This window comes from Hydra viridissima, unplaced genomic scaffold (genome assembly GCF_058129835.1).
Source record: "Hydra viridissima isolate aposymbiotic clone 2 unplaced genomic scaffold, HvirCarnegie_v1 scaffold_15, whole genome shotgun sequence".
In the NCBI taxonomy this organism is placed as follows: Eukaryota; Metazoa; Cnidaria; class Hydrozoa; order Anthoathecata; family Hydridae; genus Hydra; species Hydra viridissima.
The window spans coordinates 9304434-9323800 of NW_028324314.1; the positions used below are offsets into that span (position 1 = coordinate 9304434).

At 28.3% G+C, this 19367-nt stretch overlaps 2 protein-coding genes across 3 annotated transcripts in view; one reads left to right on the forward strand and one right to left on the reverse strand.

Annotated features, from left to right (window-relative positions):
- LOC145192791 (E3 ubiquitin-protein ligase rnf213-alpha-like) overlaps positions 1 to 11118 on the forward strand; it is an 88675-nt gene extending 77557 nt beyond the window's left edge. For both annotated transcript variants that reach the window (XM_090072646.1, XM_090072647.1), the window contains exons 57-80: positions 1523 to 1631; positions 2156 to 2253; positions 2373 to 2543; positions 2642 to 2839; positions 3348 to 3456; positions 3675 to 4082; positions 4775 to 4894; positions 5025 to 5099; positions 5894 to 5929; positions 6047 to 6187; positions 6319 to 6409; positions 6990 to 7024; positions 7110 to 7210; positions 7335 to 7491; positions 7576 to 7750; positions 7879 to 7967; positions 8105 to 8362; positions 8495 to 8636; positions 8729 to 8803; positions 8941 to 9398; positions 9715 to 9912; positions 10013 to 10102; positions 10189 to 10358; positions 10701 to 11118. In XM_090072646.1, the coding sequence (XP_089928772.1) occupies positions 1523 to 1631; positions 2156 to 2253; positions 2373 to 2543; positions 2642 to 2839; positions 3348 to 3456; positions 3675 to 4082; positions 4775 to 4894; positions 5025 to 5099; positions 5894 to 5929; positions 6047 to 6187; positions 6319 to 6409; positions 6990 to 7024; positions 7110 to 7210; positions 7335 to 7491; positions 7576 to 7750; positions 7879 to 7967; positions 8105 to 8362; positions 8495 to 8636; positions 8729 to 8803; positions 8941 to 9398; positions 9715 to 9912; positions 10013 to 10102; positions 10189 to 10358; positions 10701 to 10839 (3643 nt within the window). In that variant the 3' untranslated portion in view covers positions 10840 to 11118. The remainder of the gene's footprint in view (positions 1 to 1522; positions 1632 to 2155; positions 2254 to 2372; positions 2544 to 2641; positions 2840 to 3347; positions 3457 to 3674; positions 4083 to 4774; positions 4895 to 5024; positions 5100 to 5893; positions 5930 to 6046; positions 6188 to 6318; positions 6410 to 6989; positions 7025 to 7109; positions 7211 to 7334; positions 7492 to 7575; positions 7751 to 7878; positions 7968 to 8104; positions 8363 to 8494; positions 8637 to 8728; positions 8804 to 8940; positions 9399 to 9714; positions 9913 to 10012; positions 10103 to 10188; positions 10359 to 10700) is intronic.
- Positions 11119 to 14747: 3629 nt separating this feature from the next.
- On the reverse strand, positions 14748 to 18847 carry LOC145193564 (uncharacterized). Its single transcript, XM_090072662.1, has 5 exons — positions 18107 to 18847; positions 17582 to 17870; positions 17380 to 17496; positions 17067 to 17238; positions 14748 to 15103 (listed from the first exon to the last, which is right to left on the reverse strand). Exons 1-5 carry the CDS (start codon positions 18743 to 18745, stop codon positions 15001 to 15003), a joined length of 1320 nt encoding a protein of 439 aa, XP_089928788.1. The 5' UTR covers positions 18746 to 18847; the 3' UTR covers positions 14748 to 15000.
- Positions 18848 to 19367: the final 520 nt, after the last annotated feature.

Here is a 19367-nt window from a genome sequence, read left to right on the forward strand (position 1 = left end):
GGAATAGTTGCAGAGAAGCTATTGCCTTATTATTTTGTGGAACAAAGGAGAGATACAATACAACTAGGATATATAGATTATCAGACTTGTTGCCAGTTTCTATATGTATTTAACATAGTTCAAATCAGTCAAACAATTGTACTTACTCCAGCTATTTTTGTCATTACTTTATGATTAGGTTGTCAAAGTGGTTTGGATTTAAAGATAAAGTATATTTTAAAGCTTTATGACATCTGCCATGCAATAGTTTGATGCCAAAATTATGTCAACTATCTGTCACCCAATTGCTAATGAAGCTATGAAGCTTTAGCTTTTAGAGTGATTTAACATTCTGGGTAAAAGATGAATTGTAATTGTAATTCACAATTGAAATACCATTTAACAAATTGCAACTGCACTCTATATCTTTATTCTTAAACATCTGCAAAAGTAACACAAACAAAAGAAACTTTGTCCAAAGACCAAAGTATCATAAAATATCTGCAAAACTGTAAAGTAAAACTTTATAATAAAAATGTTAATTTCTTATTGTTTCCATGAACAGATTTGATTTTTTTAGTATTAAGCTAAGCACAAAATATTTTTATGCTAGCTGAATATTTTTTTCTCATCAATATGGTGTATTATGGATGTTGTAATTAAAATAGTAATTATGCATTACATTTGCTACCAGTTTTGTATTTTAAAGAAAATTGACAGAATTTATTAAACAAATAAAATTAACTTTATTCAGTTTTCTCTTTAAAAAATTACAAAAAAAAAAACTCTTGCAAGCAATTGAAAATCTCATTTTATGAATGTATTTGTGTTAATGAATTAACAATTTAAATCAAATAATACACGGGGGGGGGGGGGGGGGGGGGGTAAATATGTTAGAATAAATATTTTGTTCTTCTTTGTTGTGCTCTTGTTCACCCTGGTTTAACCTATTAACATTATCAAGATGATAAAAAGTTTTGTAGTATAAAGTGAACCATTTTTATGGTACTAAAATTTAAACAGGCACTAAATTTTGAAAATGCATTTTGAAGTGGTGCATGAGATAACTCAACTACTCTTAAATAATTCTGGGGAATAGAATTTAAAAATCTCATCCAGTTTTGATATGTAGTTCTAGTTTTTCTGTCTCAAAATACTCCATTATCTCAATATATTGGTGAGATAGCACTAATTGGTCATCACTAAAATGATCCAAAATTTCTGAAACTCAGCCTGAACAAATTTGGGGAAAAAAGTTATTTTGATACTGCTATCTTTGTCTATTACAAAGTTATGCAAATGTGACAACAATTAATCAGTCAACATAAAATAGGAATTATGTCTTCTTATCAAATTCACTGTTCACTGCTGCGGTTAATAGAGTTTAATTTTACCGAAAATATTTTCTTGGTAAAATTAGTCTTTTTGTGATTCAAAATCATTTTAAAAAAAACATTTTTCATTTCTTTTTTTGTGTACATTTTATTTTGGCATTATTTCCCATGAAGATTTTTGTCAAATTGTCAAATAATTTTTTTTTTAGAACTCAATGGTGTAAACTTCGAATATATGAAAGATTTGCTGATTTTGTTTTTCATCCTTCAACATGTTTCTGCTTTCATCAAACAAAATTACTAACTTCACTATGGAAGGTTATCTAATCATTTATCTTAAATATTAAATACCATTTTGTTGTAATAGCTTCTTTATTAGATGACAATCTAATATGTATTTAAAATAACAGGATTTATTTACTAGAAATCAGTTGAAAAAAAATATAAAAAAGATGATAAATGATTCTTAAGCTTAAAAATCCTAAAACCAAAATTTTCCATAAAAGCTGTTTAACAAAACATTGTTGAGCAAGATAGTTTCAGTAAAAATGTTTTAGAGATTTGGTAGGGTAAGTGTAACCAAAGCTTTAGCTAAAATCAAACCTAATATTCTGGTGTTTCTGTAACTGTACCTTCATCTTGCATCACTTAAAGTTTACTTAAACATTACTGCTAATCCTGAAGTCATAAGACCAATGAAAATAATCTAAGATAAAAATTTGGTCATGATGTTAACAAATGTTGTTAATATTTTTAAAAATAAGTATTTTTTAATTTTGTTAGAGTTTTATCAAGCATTGTCCTTGATATTGTAATTATTGTCTTAACTTTTTTGTGTGCAGGCATTAAATTTATTGCCAAATGATATGTTATTAGAAGACTCCTGGAATATACTAGAAGAGTTTTTGAATCAAGCATTTGTAATGGACTATAATGATCTGTGAGTACAAGCTATTTCTTTTCAAAGCTGTTTTTTTTTTTATAAAACTTTTTTACCTAATGTAACTGTTAAATTCTTAAATGTTATTCTTATTATATATAAACATCTGAATGTTTTAGAAAAGCTGATTGTCTAGTTTGTGATGATAGCAAACTTTCATTCAATCTTCCTTGTTGCCAAGCTATATCTAAAAAATGTATCCATCATATTCTTCTTGAAAGAAAAAATTGTGCAAATTGTGGAACTTTTTTTAAAAAGGAATATATCTTCCAAGAAAGTTTTGAAAGAAGGTAATTAAGAGTTTGATATAAAAAGTTTTGCTCATTTTTAAAATCTCATGATGAATTAAAATTTTCAGAGTCTTTAAATTCTAAATGAACTGATTTAGGCACATGGTTTTTGAAAGAAACGAGTTCAAAAAGCGCTGCATAGTTTTTTATGCAGAAATTGTTACCGAGTTTTACTTCATGAGGAATGATGTTGATAGAGTGAATAAAGACGTCCTTGAAAAGATACTTAATTATGTTTTGCTTCATGATAACACACGTGTTATTCAATCTTTTTTAATTCAACATCTAATTCAAAGGTTATTTTTTTTTGTTTGGTTTTTGAATTTAAAATAGATTTTATAATCATTTTTAAACTTTGATAATAATCAAGCATTAAAAAATTGTTTTAAAGTGAATTCCTGAAACTTTTTAAGATGGTGACACAACTTTGCATTGTTAAGAGCAATATGTTAAAAAGTAAAATAAGTTTGGTAATCAACAGAATGAGTTTAAAAAAAACAATAATGAGGGTTGGTTAGGTAAGAGGTAAAAATCAGCATAAACACTAACACTGACAAGATGCTTGGGGATGAAGTCTAGCAGTTTGAAGAACACCTCATACTCATCTAATTAAACCTTTCCATTCTATGTTGTCAACTTTTATCTGAAAAGTAGCACTTTTCAATCAAATACTTGAAACTTATACTTATTAATGTTGTGGCAACTTGAGATATTGATTTACACTGTGAGATATTGGTCTACTGTTTGTAAAATTCACATAAGAGTGGCAAGTAAATGTTATTTTATATTGTTATAATACTGTAGATCTAACAATGAAGATGAAAATTACTTGCAAAAGTATTTTGATAGACAATTCAAGTTTGCAGAAAAATATCATCTTGACTTTGCTACTCTCCTTATTTACTGTTTTGAGGTAAATTAATAATTTTTAGTAAACAGTTTAGAATTTAATATGTAGAAAGCATCAATATTTTGTATGTATGGTTTTAAATGGAAAAATCTTAAATTATTTTTTTATGATTTATTCTGATTCTTTTTTTTTTTTTTTTTTTTTTTGTTATATTTTTAAAATATTAACTTTTTTTTTTTTTTATTAAGTTTATTAAATCACATTTTGCTCTTTTGTTTAAGAATAAACTGCAATCAAGGTATTCAATTTTAAAGAGAAATACAGCTATAGAAACTGATTTTCTTAACCATGTATCTGATGAGCTCGAAAAATTATCTTACTTTATCGAAGAATTTCAGTCAGTTGCATCAGTGACATCACTTAAAAATATTGCATCAATCCGATTGTACTTAGGGTATTCTGCAGAGATTTTGTATGCATGGTTTTTTTGTAAAGAGGGTATTACTGAAGGCCATTCACAAATTCTCAAAAACATTTTTGCAAGCTTAAGACAATTTGTTCTTAAATATAAAGGCAGTCCTTCTCATGTATACTTGTTGAAACAAATTGTCCGTAATTATGGAATGGACTGTTTGAAAAAAATTGCATTGGAGCCTGAAGTCAATTGGCTTTTTGTTAAGGAAGAACCTGTAAGTAGAGAGCACCCTAAAAACTAAGTTTTGTTTTTGTATCTTTGATATCATGAGTTGTAGGTTAAACTTTATAGAAGAATATTGGTTGGGAATTCTTCTAAAAAAAATATTGCTTAGCATGGAGAGCACTATTGATATGGGCTGTCTAAAGGAGGTAGAATGAAACTAAAATTGTCTAGAATCTATACTGCCACAATCCCCAATCAAAGTAAAGGGCTCAGAATATCTATTAAAAGGATTAGTAAAGAGACCCAAAGTATTACTAGTGAAAAAAACTGGGTGATGGCAGGAACAAAGCATTAAAGTAATTGAATCAAATTGAGCTTCCTTAGAATATCTAATGTTTACATTTGCTTGGTAATTATTACTGGAACCAAGGTTGTTCAATTTAGATTCAGTTCCTAATATCAAAAACAAATCTAAGTAGTATCAAAAAAAACTAGATGTGGAATTAAAATACAAAAATAGTAATCTTTAAAAACTTAAGAATGTAGAGAATTAAATGTATAAAATGTTTGCTGATATTACAGTTGAAATATTACAGTTGTACAGTTTGCTGATATTACAGTTTGCTGATATTACAGTTGAAATATTACAGTTGTACAGTTGAAATATTACAGTTGTATAAAATGTTTGCTGATATTATTAGCTTTCTCTACACTTTCATTTTAATAATTTTAACATTATAGAGAAAAGTTAACAGTTACGACAAATTCTTACTGTATGGTAATAATTATAAAAATATGATCAGTTGTTTGGTTACAAGTGTATTGGAAGAAGATTTTACTAAACTATCTTACCTTGAACAGGTTCTTTTTTTTTTAATCTAAAAATAACTACTCTTTTTATGGATGCATGCTTTAGTAATAAAAACTGCATCAATTGAAAAACTAGTATTGTGTAGAGATATGATGAAGTTCACTTTAACATTATTTTTAGGATACAAAAAGACGCAACTTAATTTCAATGTTACAACTAGCGATTGTTAAGGGTATTTCCGATCTACCAGAGAAGGTTAGTTTTTATATGGTTATTTGACCATATAATAAGAACTCCGACAATGGTTTTAAAAATGAAAACGCTAACATTCATTAGTGTTAGTATTTTTTCTCTCTAAGACAAAGCTGTTTTATCTGTGCTATTTTTTAAGTAATAGGGAAATGGCGCAGTAAAAGTAAAAAATGAAAAGTTTAAGAGGAGCCTACCAATCCATAGCTTTATATGCTAATTTATTTTTATAGCTTTATATGCTAATTTAATTAATCCATAGCTTTATATACTAATTCATCATTTCCTAAAATGCATCTGAATTGAATTTTAACATGAGAAACTGTGCTTAATATTTTTGATACTGTTACTGGTGTCATTAAGTAAAAGTTTAGGGAGTATAAAATTAGATAAATAAGCAACCAGAAAAAAAATTGCAAATTTCTACTTTGTTTTTTAAGAGGTGTCATCTCTTAAAAAACAAAGTAGAAAGTGAAAATAATAGATACTAACGAATCTATAGAAAGTATGGCTGTTGTAGATATTAAATTTTTTTTCACATGGAGTTTACTGAATCAAAACCTCAATTATAAAATAGCTTATGTGCAAGTCTTCAAACTTGTTTTGTATTGCCTGTCTAAGTCATTATGATTAAATATTGGTAACAAAGTCAAAGAAGTTTTTATAAATGTCTATTAATTTTTCTTTTCTCTTTATTAATTTTTAAAAAAAAGATTTTTTAAAGAAAACCAATTTATTTATCAAGTTTTTTTTTTATTAACTGTTGGTTACTTTTTTTTGTTGATGACTATTTTTTTTAGGTTGTAAGCAAAGTGCAGCATAGGTTAAATATACAGGTAAAAATATTTTTTTTATTTCTAAAAATCCTGCTTATAATATCTTTTTGATAATTGGAATAGTTGTTTGTATAGTCATTGTATTAAATATTTGTTGAAGCTTTCATAGGTTTTTAGAAATGTTTGTTTACTATGAAAAAGTTCTCAGTGGTTGAACGTTTTTCTGATGTCTTATATCATTTTTGGGTTGTTGTAACCTATGGCAAACCTGCAAATTATTTTTACACACTTCTCATGACAAATCCTAGCCAAGTCAACGTAAGAATATTTTCTGATATAAACTTAGTCTTTTTCATCAGTTTGTCTTATTTGACAGATTTATTTATACAGTTTGCTACAGTACAATGAAGATTATTTTCTGTCTATATTGAAGTATTTTTGTTATGTAGGGTTGGTTTTTTCCTGCAATGCCAAGTAACAATTTTCTAGAAGTGTTTGATGTTATACAAACAGATAAAAACTCTACTTTTGTCTTTTACAGTAAGGGTTTTTGTTGTTGAAATATTTGAAAACCACAGGGGAAAAACCAGATGTCATAAATTTTAATTTATTAACCCCCTTTTTTTCTTCTTCCAAATTGAAATATTATTCTAACTATGCAGACAAATTGAAAAATCATCTGTTACCAGTAAAGAGCAGTTAAAAATACCACATCCTTTGTAAGAAAAAGGCTTAATCAAATTTCATTTGGTCTTCATTTACAAAAACGTATTATTCCTAGGTGATGAAACACTTTTGTTTATTAAAAATTCACAAAAACAACTATTTATTTTTGAGTTTTGTAAGCTTGAATTGGTTACTTTAAAAATGTGGTGTCAAGTTAGTACTTATAGTTCAAAAGCATAAAAATGCTCAAAAGTTAAAAGCTTAATGATTTTGTTTAGCTTGCTGACTATAATATTATTTTATAACTATTTCTATCTCATTACTAATTATTACTCTTCAAAAATTAATAATGAAATTTAAACAAATATGGAAAAAATATTTTGTCAAAGTTTTTATTTTATATACTCATAAATTTGTTTTCCAATACTTTAAGTAACTCTTTTTTTTCTTTTAGTCTGTCCTAAAGGTCATCCCTATGTCATAACTGAGGTAAGTCTGGATTTTTCAAAAATTTCTTTATTTTATATTGAAAACCATTATTCTTTTAGAAATAACCTTTTAACACTATTACTAGTGTGGTCGTCCATATCAAGTGTATATTTGTCCGGATTGTGGCTTACCTATTGGTGGTCAAAATCATGTGCTAATTGATGGAAATAAGACAGTTTCTAAAAGGTAATAGATAAAATACATTCCTAAAAATTTGCTATTACCATTTTCAGTGTTTTTTTCTAATAAATTTCAGTTTCTACTTTATTAGTTCTTATAATTTTTTAAATTCTACATTTTATTTAAATAGCTATGACAACACAAGATCTGGTCATTGCTTGGGTTCCCCATCTGAACGCAATTCTTCCGCCATTCCTCAACGAAATTTGACACCTGCTTCTACCACTTTGCAAAACTTACTTATAGATCTTTCTTTGCTTGTTGCAGTCCTAATGGGACATGAGAAGGCTAGTGTCAAGTTTACATATGTTTTGTCTTTCAAAAAAAAGTATCCAAATTTTGTCAGTCTAAAGTCTGTTTTCTTTTAATAGGACGTCAGTAAATTGGTGTACCCTCATACAGAGCCTAATGAGATACAGAAGTTTTTGTTGCAGCATTTAGAAAAAGATTTCTCTCTTTTATCAAACATAATTGCAAAAAATGATGATGAAACAAATACTGCAGTGCATTTGTTGTTAAAGCGTTTGTTAGAATCTAATAAACAAGGTTGTCACGTCTGTTTTATTTGTCGCTCTATCATGATCATTTTTATTTATTGAACAGATTGGTATATATTTTTCTTTTTGTTCTGTTCATTCTGTGTTTTGAGTTTTCGATTTTATGGTATTTTCTAGAATACCAGCATCTTGAATTGAAAGATCAAGCTTCACGCAAAACGTTTGAAGACGCTTTCGACCGGACAATTGTACAACCGTTTTTTTCAGTTAGTTAATGCAATTACTTACTGTTACTTACTAAAACTCTATTACTATTTTCAAAGACGTTTTATTATTTATATTTTGTAATAAACTACGGTGTTTACTATGCATTCTATATTTAAAAAGAACTTTTTAATTTTAGTCTTTGGATGAAGAATTAACGTTGTTTAACAAGCATTTGTTGATGGATCCTTGTGTAAATGATTCTCCTTTAATGAGGCAAATTTATGAGCTTGATGACGAACAGGTCAATGAACGTTCCTCTGTTACAGTAATGAGTCCGCAACTTTGGTTTTACAGACAGTCAGTTTCATTTGAAAGTCTCAAAAATGCTATTCAACTGAGAATAGCTTCAGGAGATGCTAAAGATATTTCCATTCTTGCAACGTTTTTAGAACAGGTGATTTGGGGTCTTAAAATATATTCATGAAATTTAAATGTGATGTAAAACTTCATGTAAATGATAAGTTTACTAAAGTAATAAGTTTACTTTTTTTTATACAGTTTAAAATTTTATAAATTTGATTTTCAGGAAACGGTTCTTAGCATGATCAAAGACTTGCCATCAATAATTGAACTTCAAAAATTTCTGCAGCATGAGTTTAATTACAAGCTTGACAAACAAACTGCTGCCGATAAATCTGTCAAACAAATATTATCAGAATTACGAAAAGGCAAGTTTGTCTTGTTAAATATTCTTTCATAAGCCACTAAAGTCAAATATGTTCTACTATGGATTATAACTGATACTGCTAAATCTTTTTAGAAATAAAAAATACAGCACACAAGCTCTTCGCATCTTTCATTAAATCATGGAATCAGGCGCGTAGCCATTTTACTGGTTAGCGTATTTTTTTTCCCCGTGTTAGTTTAACAATTTAGAGAGTTAGGCTTCGTATTTATATACTAATATACTGTTGACTTGCCAAAACAGATATTCAAAATGCTAATCTGTGTTTTAAACTTTATTTCGTTTAGAAAAACAGATAAACTTACAACCCAACCTTCCTTCTGTTAAGCTTGATCTAAACAGCAAATTGGCATACTTTATTAGTTCAAACTCTAATGATGGTTTATGTGCTACAGTGTTGATTGATTTTCTTTCTCGTAAACAGAACGAACTTTTAGAGGAATGCAAGATGGTTAATAGTAGCCAAGTTATTCAGCGAATTCCTTTATTGCAGTTGAAAGAGACTGACGTGATTTCTTATGAAAGGAAACGCGATCTTTTACCATTTGCATTATTACACTGTGATTATTTTATTGGTGCTGTGAGGTCTCAAAAAATGAAGTTTAATCTAGAAGTTATTCAAAAGCGTCTTTTTGAAAATGTGATTTACGGAAAAGCATTCATTCATGTTGAATCTTTCAAATTTTTCTACAGAGATGACGTCAAAAGTTTGAATTTTCCTTTGTTGAGGCGTTCAATTAAACAGGTTAATTTTTTTTGCTAATGTTAACTGATTAATTAACTTTATTTTTATTTTTTAATTAATTAATTTTAATTTTAATTAATTTTAGTTAATTTTTTTTTCTAATGTTACGGTATCTGCGATTATAACATGATCACAGCAGTAACTATGATTTGTTTGTTTTAAATTGGAGTCAATTATTATCACTGTTTTATTAATTATTATTATTACTGTATTATTATTAGTTGCTCATTATCAGCTCAATATTAGAATTATTACACTGGTTTTTATCTATTAGACTGGTATTCCTTTCTTTTAGACTGTTATTCCTTTCTTTTAGACTGTTATTCCTTTCTTGGAACAGCAGAAGATGTTAGATGAGATACTTGATATAGCAGATGTATCATTTACTTTACGAGCTGTAGAGATAGCTATTGGTATATTAGCATCTACTGGGGGTGACCCAAATATGCTTCTAAGAAAATACCTAACAGATATCCTTCGTATGAATGAACGTGAATGTTTAGCGAGTGGAAAGGTTTTTTTAAAAAATTTTATTTTTTTAAACACCCCCAGTTGGAAATGTTAAAATGTTTTTATAGTTGTTACTTTGTTTATTACTTTTTTGCTTTCTTTAGATGCATGATTGCATTCGGTTGACTCACTTGTATTCCTTATGGCTCATGTTGACAGTAGAAAGAGCGCGTCGAATATTATCTGGAAATCAAGTATCGATGCGTAATTTAAGCAATTCCGTTTCTTACTGATAAATATATCAAATTTTTTGCATAATCTTTTTTTTTTTTTTTTGCAGATTCCATTTCAAATTAACGAATCCTTTATGTCTGAGGAGCTTGAGATTGAAGTCAGAGAAGAACAGAAGAAATTATTTCTTCACGTTGATACGAAAGAATTAATTTATCTTGTTACTGAATATATTGTTTTAGAACTGCCTTTAAGAAATCAATCTGCTACCACCATGTCGTAAGAAACACTTTTAAACTACAATTTCATTACTTGTTGATTTGTTTTTTTTTTTAAAAAAAAAAAAAAAAATAAAGAACTATTAATTGAAACGAATGGCTTTTAAAAATGTGAACAAATTTTCGTAGGTTTTAAACATTTTGAAAGTATTATTTCATAATAAGAAAGTATTTCATAAATTTTTCCCCGACCTAAAGTGACACAGAAGTTTTAATTGCTCAACATTTTTAAGCGCCACTTGAAATTCAAAGGTCTTATTTTGCTGTTCATTCTTAAAACTGAAAAAAAGTAATTCACTTTTCTTTTTATTTTTTTTTTCTAAAGTTAGGTTTTTTCCTATAGGTTAGTTGATGCTCTACAAATTTACGAAGATCAACAGGGTTCGCAGATCATTCATGATGTTAATAAAATACACGAGGCTTTTCAACTGAAACATATTTACTTGTTATGGAAAATTTTAATGAACGACACGTATCTTTAATAAAAAAAGATTAGTTTTTTAGAAATAAGGAAAATCTTGGAAGAAATTTTTTTCATATTTTCATTTTTATTTTTTATTCGTCATTTTAAAAGATTTGTTACTTTTTGGTAACTGCTGGTGTGTTGGCAATATCTCAATATCTTATCCGTAAAGTTTGTGTTTCCGTTAGGTTCGTGCATCCGAGCAGAAAAAAAAACTAGTCTTAGTGCATCTTTACTTATGTTAATTTTTGTTTGACATTCTTTTATCTTTGTTGCGAGACTGTAAAAAAGTTAAAAACCATTGACATCAAAAAAAGTTAGTAAGGTGTTTTTCCCTTTTTTTTTTTTTTTTTTTTTTGACGAACTACTTTTATTGTTATTGTTTTTTATAACTAACATTTCTGAACACTTTTATGTATTTTTATTAGTAAAAAAAGTAGTAATAATAAAAAATAAATGTTAATTTTTCCAATATCCTTTGTCTAAAAAACGATGATCTCATTTAAAGTTGCACTGCTATGTTTAAGTTTAGTCTATGCTAAAGTTTAGTGTTCCTCAAAACACTTTAATTTACTGGATTAAGCATAAAGAAGACATAATTAGCAAGTATGAGTCTGGTCAATTTGGAGCAAAGAGCTCATCTTAATGTTGACAATCTCAAAGCAATTGAATTAGTATTTTTACCACCCAGCACAACCTCCAAAACTCAACCAATGGACCAAGGAATCATACGGGCGTTGAACGCTTTTTATCGCACGGATGTTATGAGGCGTCAGATCAAATACATCGATGCTGGTAAAACGACCCCAAAAATCAACATTCTTGAAGCTATGAGCATGTTGGTCAGGTCATAGGACGCTGTGTCAACAAACACTTCAAAAAATTCTTTTAGAAAGGCAGGCGTCTCACAAGAAATACAGGTTGCAGTTATGAATGCTGAACATGATCCTAACAAATGATGTTTGAAGAGAACGTCAACGAGCTCAGATTTAGTAGATGAAGACTTTGCTGTTGACGATTACGTAAACATAGATTTTGAGATTTGTACAAGTGAAACAATTGCTATCACAGATTGAAAACTTCTGGATTCCATTTTAATCAACAATTATGCCGAGGTAGAAGAGGAGATAGATGAAGAGTCAAAACGATTTGCCTTCCGAATAGCCAAAATTTTCAGAGATTGCACGTGCAATCGAGTTACTTGAATGCTGGTCTTTTTCTGACAATAGTGGCGTCGAAATTCGACAATCACTAAGCCTCGCATCGAAGATTTTTGACAAAAGCTCTTTAGAAACAAAAAACCAATAAAAAATGGACAATTTTTTCAAAAAATTGTAAAGAATTTATTATTTTACAAGGAAAGGACATAAGCAGCTTCTTATTCCAAAGGTCTTTTTTACTTTCTACTTCTGTTAAAATTTAATAGTAACTTGAAATAGATCACTTTAAAGAGGATTTTTCACTTATTTGAAGTAAATTCTTATTCCCTTTAGGAGATTCGAATAACTGGGAGTTAGGGGTGGTAACCGATTAACGATTAATCGATTAAAAAAAACTTAATCGTTAATCGATTAATTTCCAAACGATTAATCGAATAATTTTAAAAATCGTTTCAAGCGTTTTAATTTTTAAAACCGCTTTAAAAATCAAAAAAGTTCGGCGTTTTTTGACAATAAACTTTTACTTCGTACCGCTGTGAAATGTAAACAAATATTATACAGTAAAATCTCTCTAATTCGAATCTCCATAATTCCAAAACCTCCGTAATTCGATTAAATGTAAAGTCACCGTGAAATGCTATTAAGAAGAGTCAACATTCTATAATTCGAAAATCTCTCTGATTCAAACTTTTGTTAATCCCCGTAAAAATCCGAATTACAGAGATTGTACAGTATTTTCTGTGCGGTAGTACAAATAGCCTGGTCAAAAGAATCCGGATTGAATCTGACCATTGATATCTTCGGATGTATCACTGATGGTGCTTCAATTATGAAGAAAATGGGACGAGAAATGGGGGTTATTCACCAACTTTGCAATTGCCATGGGATTTATCTTGCAGTATGTGATATTCTTTATAAGAAAAAAAGTTCAGCAATGGAAACAACTCAAGAAGAACTAATCAATGGTGAGGATAAAGAAAATGAAGAAGCTGAATCTGATCCTGATGATGTTAATGACAATGAAGAATGCTGGAATGAAGAAAATAATAGTTTTGTTGATGAGGGAACCCAGTTTAATGAGGACTATGGTATTCTTATACCAAAGGTTCGTAAAAAATTCAAGATGTTTAGAAAATCACCACTTAAAAATGATATTCTTCAAAACATTTGTAAAGCTGGTTTAGGAAAAGAGCTTAAGCTTATTCTGATATTAAAACAGGATGGAATTCTCAAATCAGTATGTTAAAACGATTCTTGGAATTAAAAAGTGCTATTGGAAAAGCTCTTGTGGATATATCCAGAACTGATGTGATTTTAAAAGAAAAAGAAATAAAACAGATCTCTGATATTGTTCAGGCTCTTCATATTGTAGAGCTATGTTTTATAGTATTGGGAAATAGAGACTGTAATCTGATGAAATCTGAAAAAATTCTTTTGTTTTTAATCGTAAAAAGCAAAATACTAATAAAGGTCAAAATTTATTTACTGTTGTCTCTGAGAGAATTAATAAAAGAAGAAATTGTAATATTGTTGGTTTACTTTGCCATTTAGATAATCCGGGTGACTATAAGTCAAATTCAGAATCACCAGGTAATCTTTAAAAGTACCCAAAGAAAAATGGTATTGTTAAAACAGCAAGAGAAATGTATGTACGCTTGTTTCTACGTGATGATAACCAAAGGAATAGTGAATTAGAAGTAGCATCTGAGTATCACCTACAACTTCATCAGTAGGAACAGCTAAAGGACTTGTAATTCATCCCCTCATGAAATTTTGATTTGTATTAAACGTGAAATGTCAGTATTTGAAAGCACTGGAAAAAGACCATGCGCTTTATAAAAGACTTATAACGCCATGCCAAGCCTTCCCCCATCTTCTATAGAAGCAGAAAGAAGTTTTAGGGCTGCTTGTTTGTTTATTACTAAGTAATGAACTAGTTTAAATGTTAATATTAATAATAACATGTTTTTTAAGATCATATCTGACGAAAAAAGAGAAATAAAATCTTAATGAGTAGCAATTTACTTTTTGAAACTCGTAAAATTTTTTAGAAATTAATCGAAAATTAATCGATTAATTTAGCTAAAATTAATCGTTAATCAATTAATTCAAAATACCGATTAATTTACCACCCCTACTGGGAGTTTACTGTATTATATGTCGTGAATCCGTTTATCTTCAGCAACACCATTAATAGCAAACTAAATGTAACGTACAACTAGAAACGCCCAGAAATGTACCTTTATTGAAAAAAAAAAATACTTGTTAAAGCCAAAAAAAACTTTTGTAAATGCTCTGCATGTTCAAATAAGAAACAGGGCGATGTTTTGTGGATGAATCTGAATTCAGTACTTTTGGATCAGATTGTAAGCAATATGTACACAGATAAAAATGTCAATTTTTAAAAGATTTCCATTATTTGTAGAATAAAACTTTTCTTAAGAATGCATTCAAACTCATTTTCATGCAAGAATCAGACATAGAAGGTATTTCAAGCCGGCATGTTGTTTTATGAAAAAGGTGCTAATTGTGAAGAAGTGCTATGGGATAAAAGTTTTCAAAATTGCGGTGCTTTATCAAAAGAACTCTATAAATATCCCGGACCTTTCCATGATTTTCCGCAAAATTTTAAAAAAATATTAAGACCGTTTAAGACCTTAAAATCAAAGACTTTCGAGTAAAAATGCTGCTTTTATCGCAAAATAATTTTTAAATGGAGAAAAAGTTTATACTAGAATCAATAGAAAGAGAACATAAAGTAATTAAATTTAAGTATAAATAGACACTTTCTTTAAGACTCAAACAAGTTAATATGTTCACAAACATTTTACACAAAAGGTTTCCTCAAAGGTTAATCAGTTTTACTTCGCTTTTAAAAATAAAATCTACAAAAGGATAAAGTTAAATGCGAATGAGATTCATCCTTTTTTTTATTCTTGGATTTCTGATGAAAACAACAAAGAATAAAACTTTTGAGATATTAGAAATAACTATATAACTTAAATAACAATTTAATGACGCTACAAAAAAGGCGCAATTTCTATAGGTTCATCGAAGTTAATTCTTTCAACCAATGTTTTTTGAGATATCTTTGGTATAGGCTGATAAGCAAGATGACGCGTACTAAAAAGAAAACAATTTAAAGTTAAGAAATAAATGACGGCAACACGTCGCCGTCCAGAAACGGCAAGTTATTCTACACAAGCGCAGCGGAATTTAAAAGTTAAAAATTATATAAAGGGGTTAGTGTCCTTGGATATGAAAAAAAGTTGTAAATTTTAGATTCATGTTTTTATTCTTAATTTTGGACCATATTCCTTACCATTTCTTTAACCGAAACAAGTAGTGATAATTTTATTGGATAAATGTTTCAAGTAAGAAAGACGATGATTAGACCCAAATGGTTAAGAAAGCCATTACCAAAATGGTTGTACACAATCTTATTGCCAGAATAGTTGCGCACAGTTCTATTGTCAGAATAATTGCACACAGTAAAAAAAGTGTAAAACTACATGTTTTAGACAGTCACTAAACAAGCCAAATTACATTCGGTAACGAGAATTCGAAACTATGTAAGTTAAACACATTCGTATCGAGACGTATCGAGAATTCGAAATACACACGTAGATAAACACATTCGGTATCGAGAATTCGAAACTTTGTAAGTTAAACACAAACTTAAAACTAAGTAAAGCTTATAAAGAATATTTGCAACAATTTATCATTTTTTTAAAAAAAAGTTTTCTCAGAACTTATTTCTCGCCAGAATCTTCACATTCCAAAAAAATACAGCAGCTTTCCTTTATCTTTTTCATTTATGGTGGACAATGTTCAAACCTCTGCTTCAGCTTGAGTAACTCCAGTTCTGATAATAAAAACTTAAACTTCTCATGAGTCTTTTTTGGGTTTGGAATCTTTACTTGATTCATCTTCATTTACTTCATTCAGTTGATTTATATAAAATAATTATATAAAAAGAGCACTAAAGATAAAGATAAGAAAAAGAGCACATAAAGATAAAGAATGGGGATAATAATGGTGAAAAAGGGAATTATAGAATGTTTACAAATGTTTAAATTAAAATAACCTAGAAAGCACATTAACTAGGCTTTTTGATAAAATTTCATAAAAATTACAGTAAAACAAAAAACTTGTGGAAAATATAAAAAATCAACTGAAAAATGGGAAAACCTCTTTAAGCACAATTCAATGTGATCCCCCTTGAAAAACTTTATTCCTACTTTTTTTTTAAGGTTTATTTTAGTCAGTGAAATACTGTTTGGGACTAATTCAAAATTGAAAAAAGTCAAATGGTGAAATTTTCTCTCTTATGTTAAACTATTGCTCATGCAACTAAGTTATAATAATGATTTCATTCAAAGAAAATGATAGGAAAGTGAATTATGACCAAAAAGAATACTAAAAAAAAAGTAAGTGGTCCTCATTTAAAATTTATTAGGACTGAAGCCATAAAATTTCTCAAATTTCTAAAATTACGATGAGGTTAAACTAACTTTAATCCCATCAATTTGAAATGTAATGACGAATACACTTCATTTATTAATGGGGGTTTTAAGGAAGCTAAATTTAAAACTTGTATGTATGACAAAAAAAAGATCAAATGGATATGTATCTTATGTCACTTTTTAAGTTAACTTTGGCAATAAATTCACAAAGTATGCTGAAAACTTTTGCATTCAAAAATGATGGAAAAGTTTTTTTTTATCAATTATGCTACAAATAACATTTTCTCTTTTCTTAATAAAAATAACCAAAATCTAAAAAACTTTATCACAGGAAATTTTTATTAAATTTCACACAAAAGTTTGCTTACCCACGATTTTTTTAGTTTTTTACAAAGCAAATGATTATTAAGGTTATTTATTACTTATGCTAAAAAAATAAAATGAGTAGGAAAAAAAAACATCTTTAAATATTTAATTATTGCTTTTTCTTTACAAGATGTGTACAAAAGTTTAAGTAAGAGTTTTGGTCTCACTTATCAAAATTAAAAAAAACAAAAAAAAAAACTACAAAAATATTTATTTAGTGTTTTGTAACAATTTTGACAATAATGAATTGTTACCTTTTATTTCTGGCTAACAAGTTTAAATCGTACATGAAAAGATCCATTCTTTCCATTTCTACAAATATCTCTTGAAATTTTTTAAAGTCTTCCAGCTCCCTGTTGTGATTTATTTCCCTCTTTGAAAAAGATTCTTTCAACTCTGACAACACATAACTTACAATTGCAATTTCTAAAATATTAGAGCACTTTTTTTATCATGAAATATAATATTAAAATAGCTTTATAAAATTGTATACAAAATCAAAAATTTTTAAACCAGCTTTCACAAAAATTAACAAAAAAAAAAAAAAAAAAAACGCTAGCATCTTACTGTTTGATAATTTATCAAGAGCCTCATTGTTGCCTTGGACAGCTGAACCTAGCTCGAAACCAATTTCTCTAATCATCTCAAGCATCTTTTTATATAAATCTCTTTCTTCAACAACACCTAATTGAGGATATATTTTAATGATTTATAATGTCAAAAACAATTATTACTCTTAGATATAATATGCAATCCCAAAGACTATAACCTTTTGCATTAAGCCAAAGGGATCCTTTCACACTTTGGTATAGCATACTGATTGGAGGATAACTTGTGTCATCAATAACTATAGGATGTTTCAATTGAACTTTTTTTTTTAAATCAAGATTGTTGGCAGGCTGACATTTAATACCTTCATTCTGTCTTGTTTTAGAACGAAAAAATGTAGGGAACCTTTTAACATCATTTGAACAACCAAGGCAAGTAGCAATAACCTTACATATTTGGTGTTTGGTTGGTCCGAAGTTCTGATCACCAAGAGAATACATTGTTTTCAGCTAAACATAACATTTTAACATAAATTTATTAGGTAAATGCAATGTATTTTCATATATTTAATTATGTAATTACCAAATTTATGACTACTGATTTTTTTCACACGAAAAAACAGGAATTCACTTTAAAAGAAGTAGGAAACCCATTTATGTAGAATATATACAGTATTTATGTGTAAAAGTAAAAAAAGGATCAAGTTGAAAAAGTAGAATGCAAGTACAAAAGAGGAACAAACTACCTGCTTAACTGTCTCTAAATAACTGCGATGGTTTTTGAGGTTACTTTTAAATTCTCCCTCACCTAAGTGAGCATCCATTATTGCTCCATTACATTTCTCAATTGGCAAAATAATCTTTCCTGAAGATTTCAAAACCAAACAAGATTTCCCATTAATGTACTCATGGTTCAAAAGTTTTTTCCATTTAAACAATTGTTTTTGCAACGACACATATTTAACTCGTGGAAACTGACTGTGATGAATTGCCTTCAAAAAACATCTGTCATTTATCACACTTGTGTTTTTAATAAACTTTTCTAAAAGACAAATGTGATCTTCATTTAGTTGTGAATGTTTTTTAAAGACAATTCTATTTTGTAATGACTCTGGTATCTTGTCAAAGGTATCTGTTACTATTTTATTTGAACCTAATGAAGAAATAGGTTCAGAAATAACAAAATCATTGCTCTGAGCAGAATCAGTTAAACTTTCCTTGGTAAAATTTTTCTGGTCTACAATTTGTGCAAGAATTGTGTTAGAAGTATGAACTCCAACAATATTGAAATCAACGTTGTTCTTTTTAAGGCTGTCTTTGTTTATACTTATCCCAAATTCATTTGCTTTTTCAGAGTTTAAACTCATACAAGATTGAATTTCCATTATAGAGGTTTTGTGGTCAACTCTCTTGTATCTAAATTTATACTAAGAATTCTAAGAGGAGTCTAAATTTACAATTTAACTTTAACAAACTTTAACATACTTTAACAAACTAATATTTTCAGATGCAAATAACATTTCCTTTAGTTCAAAAAGATTTATGACTAACAGCTGGTACTTAAATTTCTCTGCTGATTGTATGATGTTGGAAAAAAAAAAGAAACCAACTTATACGGGAAAGCAAAGCAAATTGAAAAGGCAAACCTTTATTGTCAGTATTTGACATAAACCAATTGACAAAATATTTTAAAAAATACAACACTTCTCAAACTCTTTTGCTTCATTCTGCTGCATTAAAACCTAAAATGTTACGTTTTAATGCATGCATTCATATCGATGCTTTAAATACTTAGACACTGCCATATTTGCCAAGTAGTAAAATAATTTATTTTAGTCTAATTATATTTTATTGGAATTAAAATTAACTTACTGTAAGCATAAAATCAAGTATGAACATTTACATAAATTAGCATTTAATCTGGCAATATCATTAAATTGAAAAATTAATTCATTTAGCATTTGGTAATTTTGCCAAAGTATTTAAAATAAGGATATCAATTCACAC

Coding starts and splice junctions, on each gene's coding strand:
- LOC145193564 (XM_090072662.1), bottom strand. CDS start 18,745: ATGGAAATTCAATCTTGTATGAGTTTAAACTCTGAAAAAGCAAATGAA. Junction 17,871..18,106: donor ATTTAGAGACAGTTAAGCAG/GTAGTTTGTTCC, acceptor TGTTATGTTTAG/CTGAAAACAATGTATTCTCT. Junction 17,497..17,581: donor CCTTTGGCTTAATGCAAAAG/GTTATAGTCTTT, acceptor ATCCTCAATTAG/GTGTTGTTGAAGAAAGAGAT.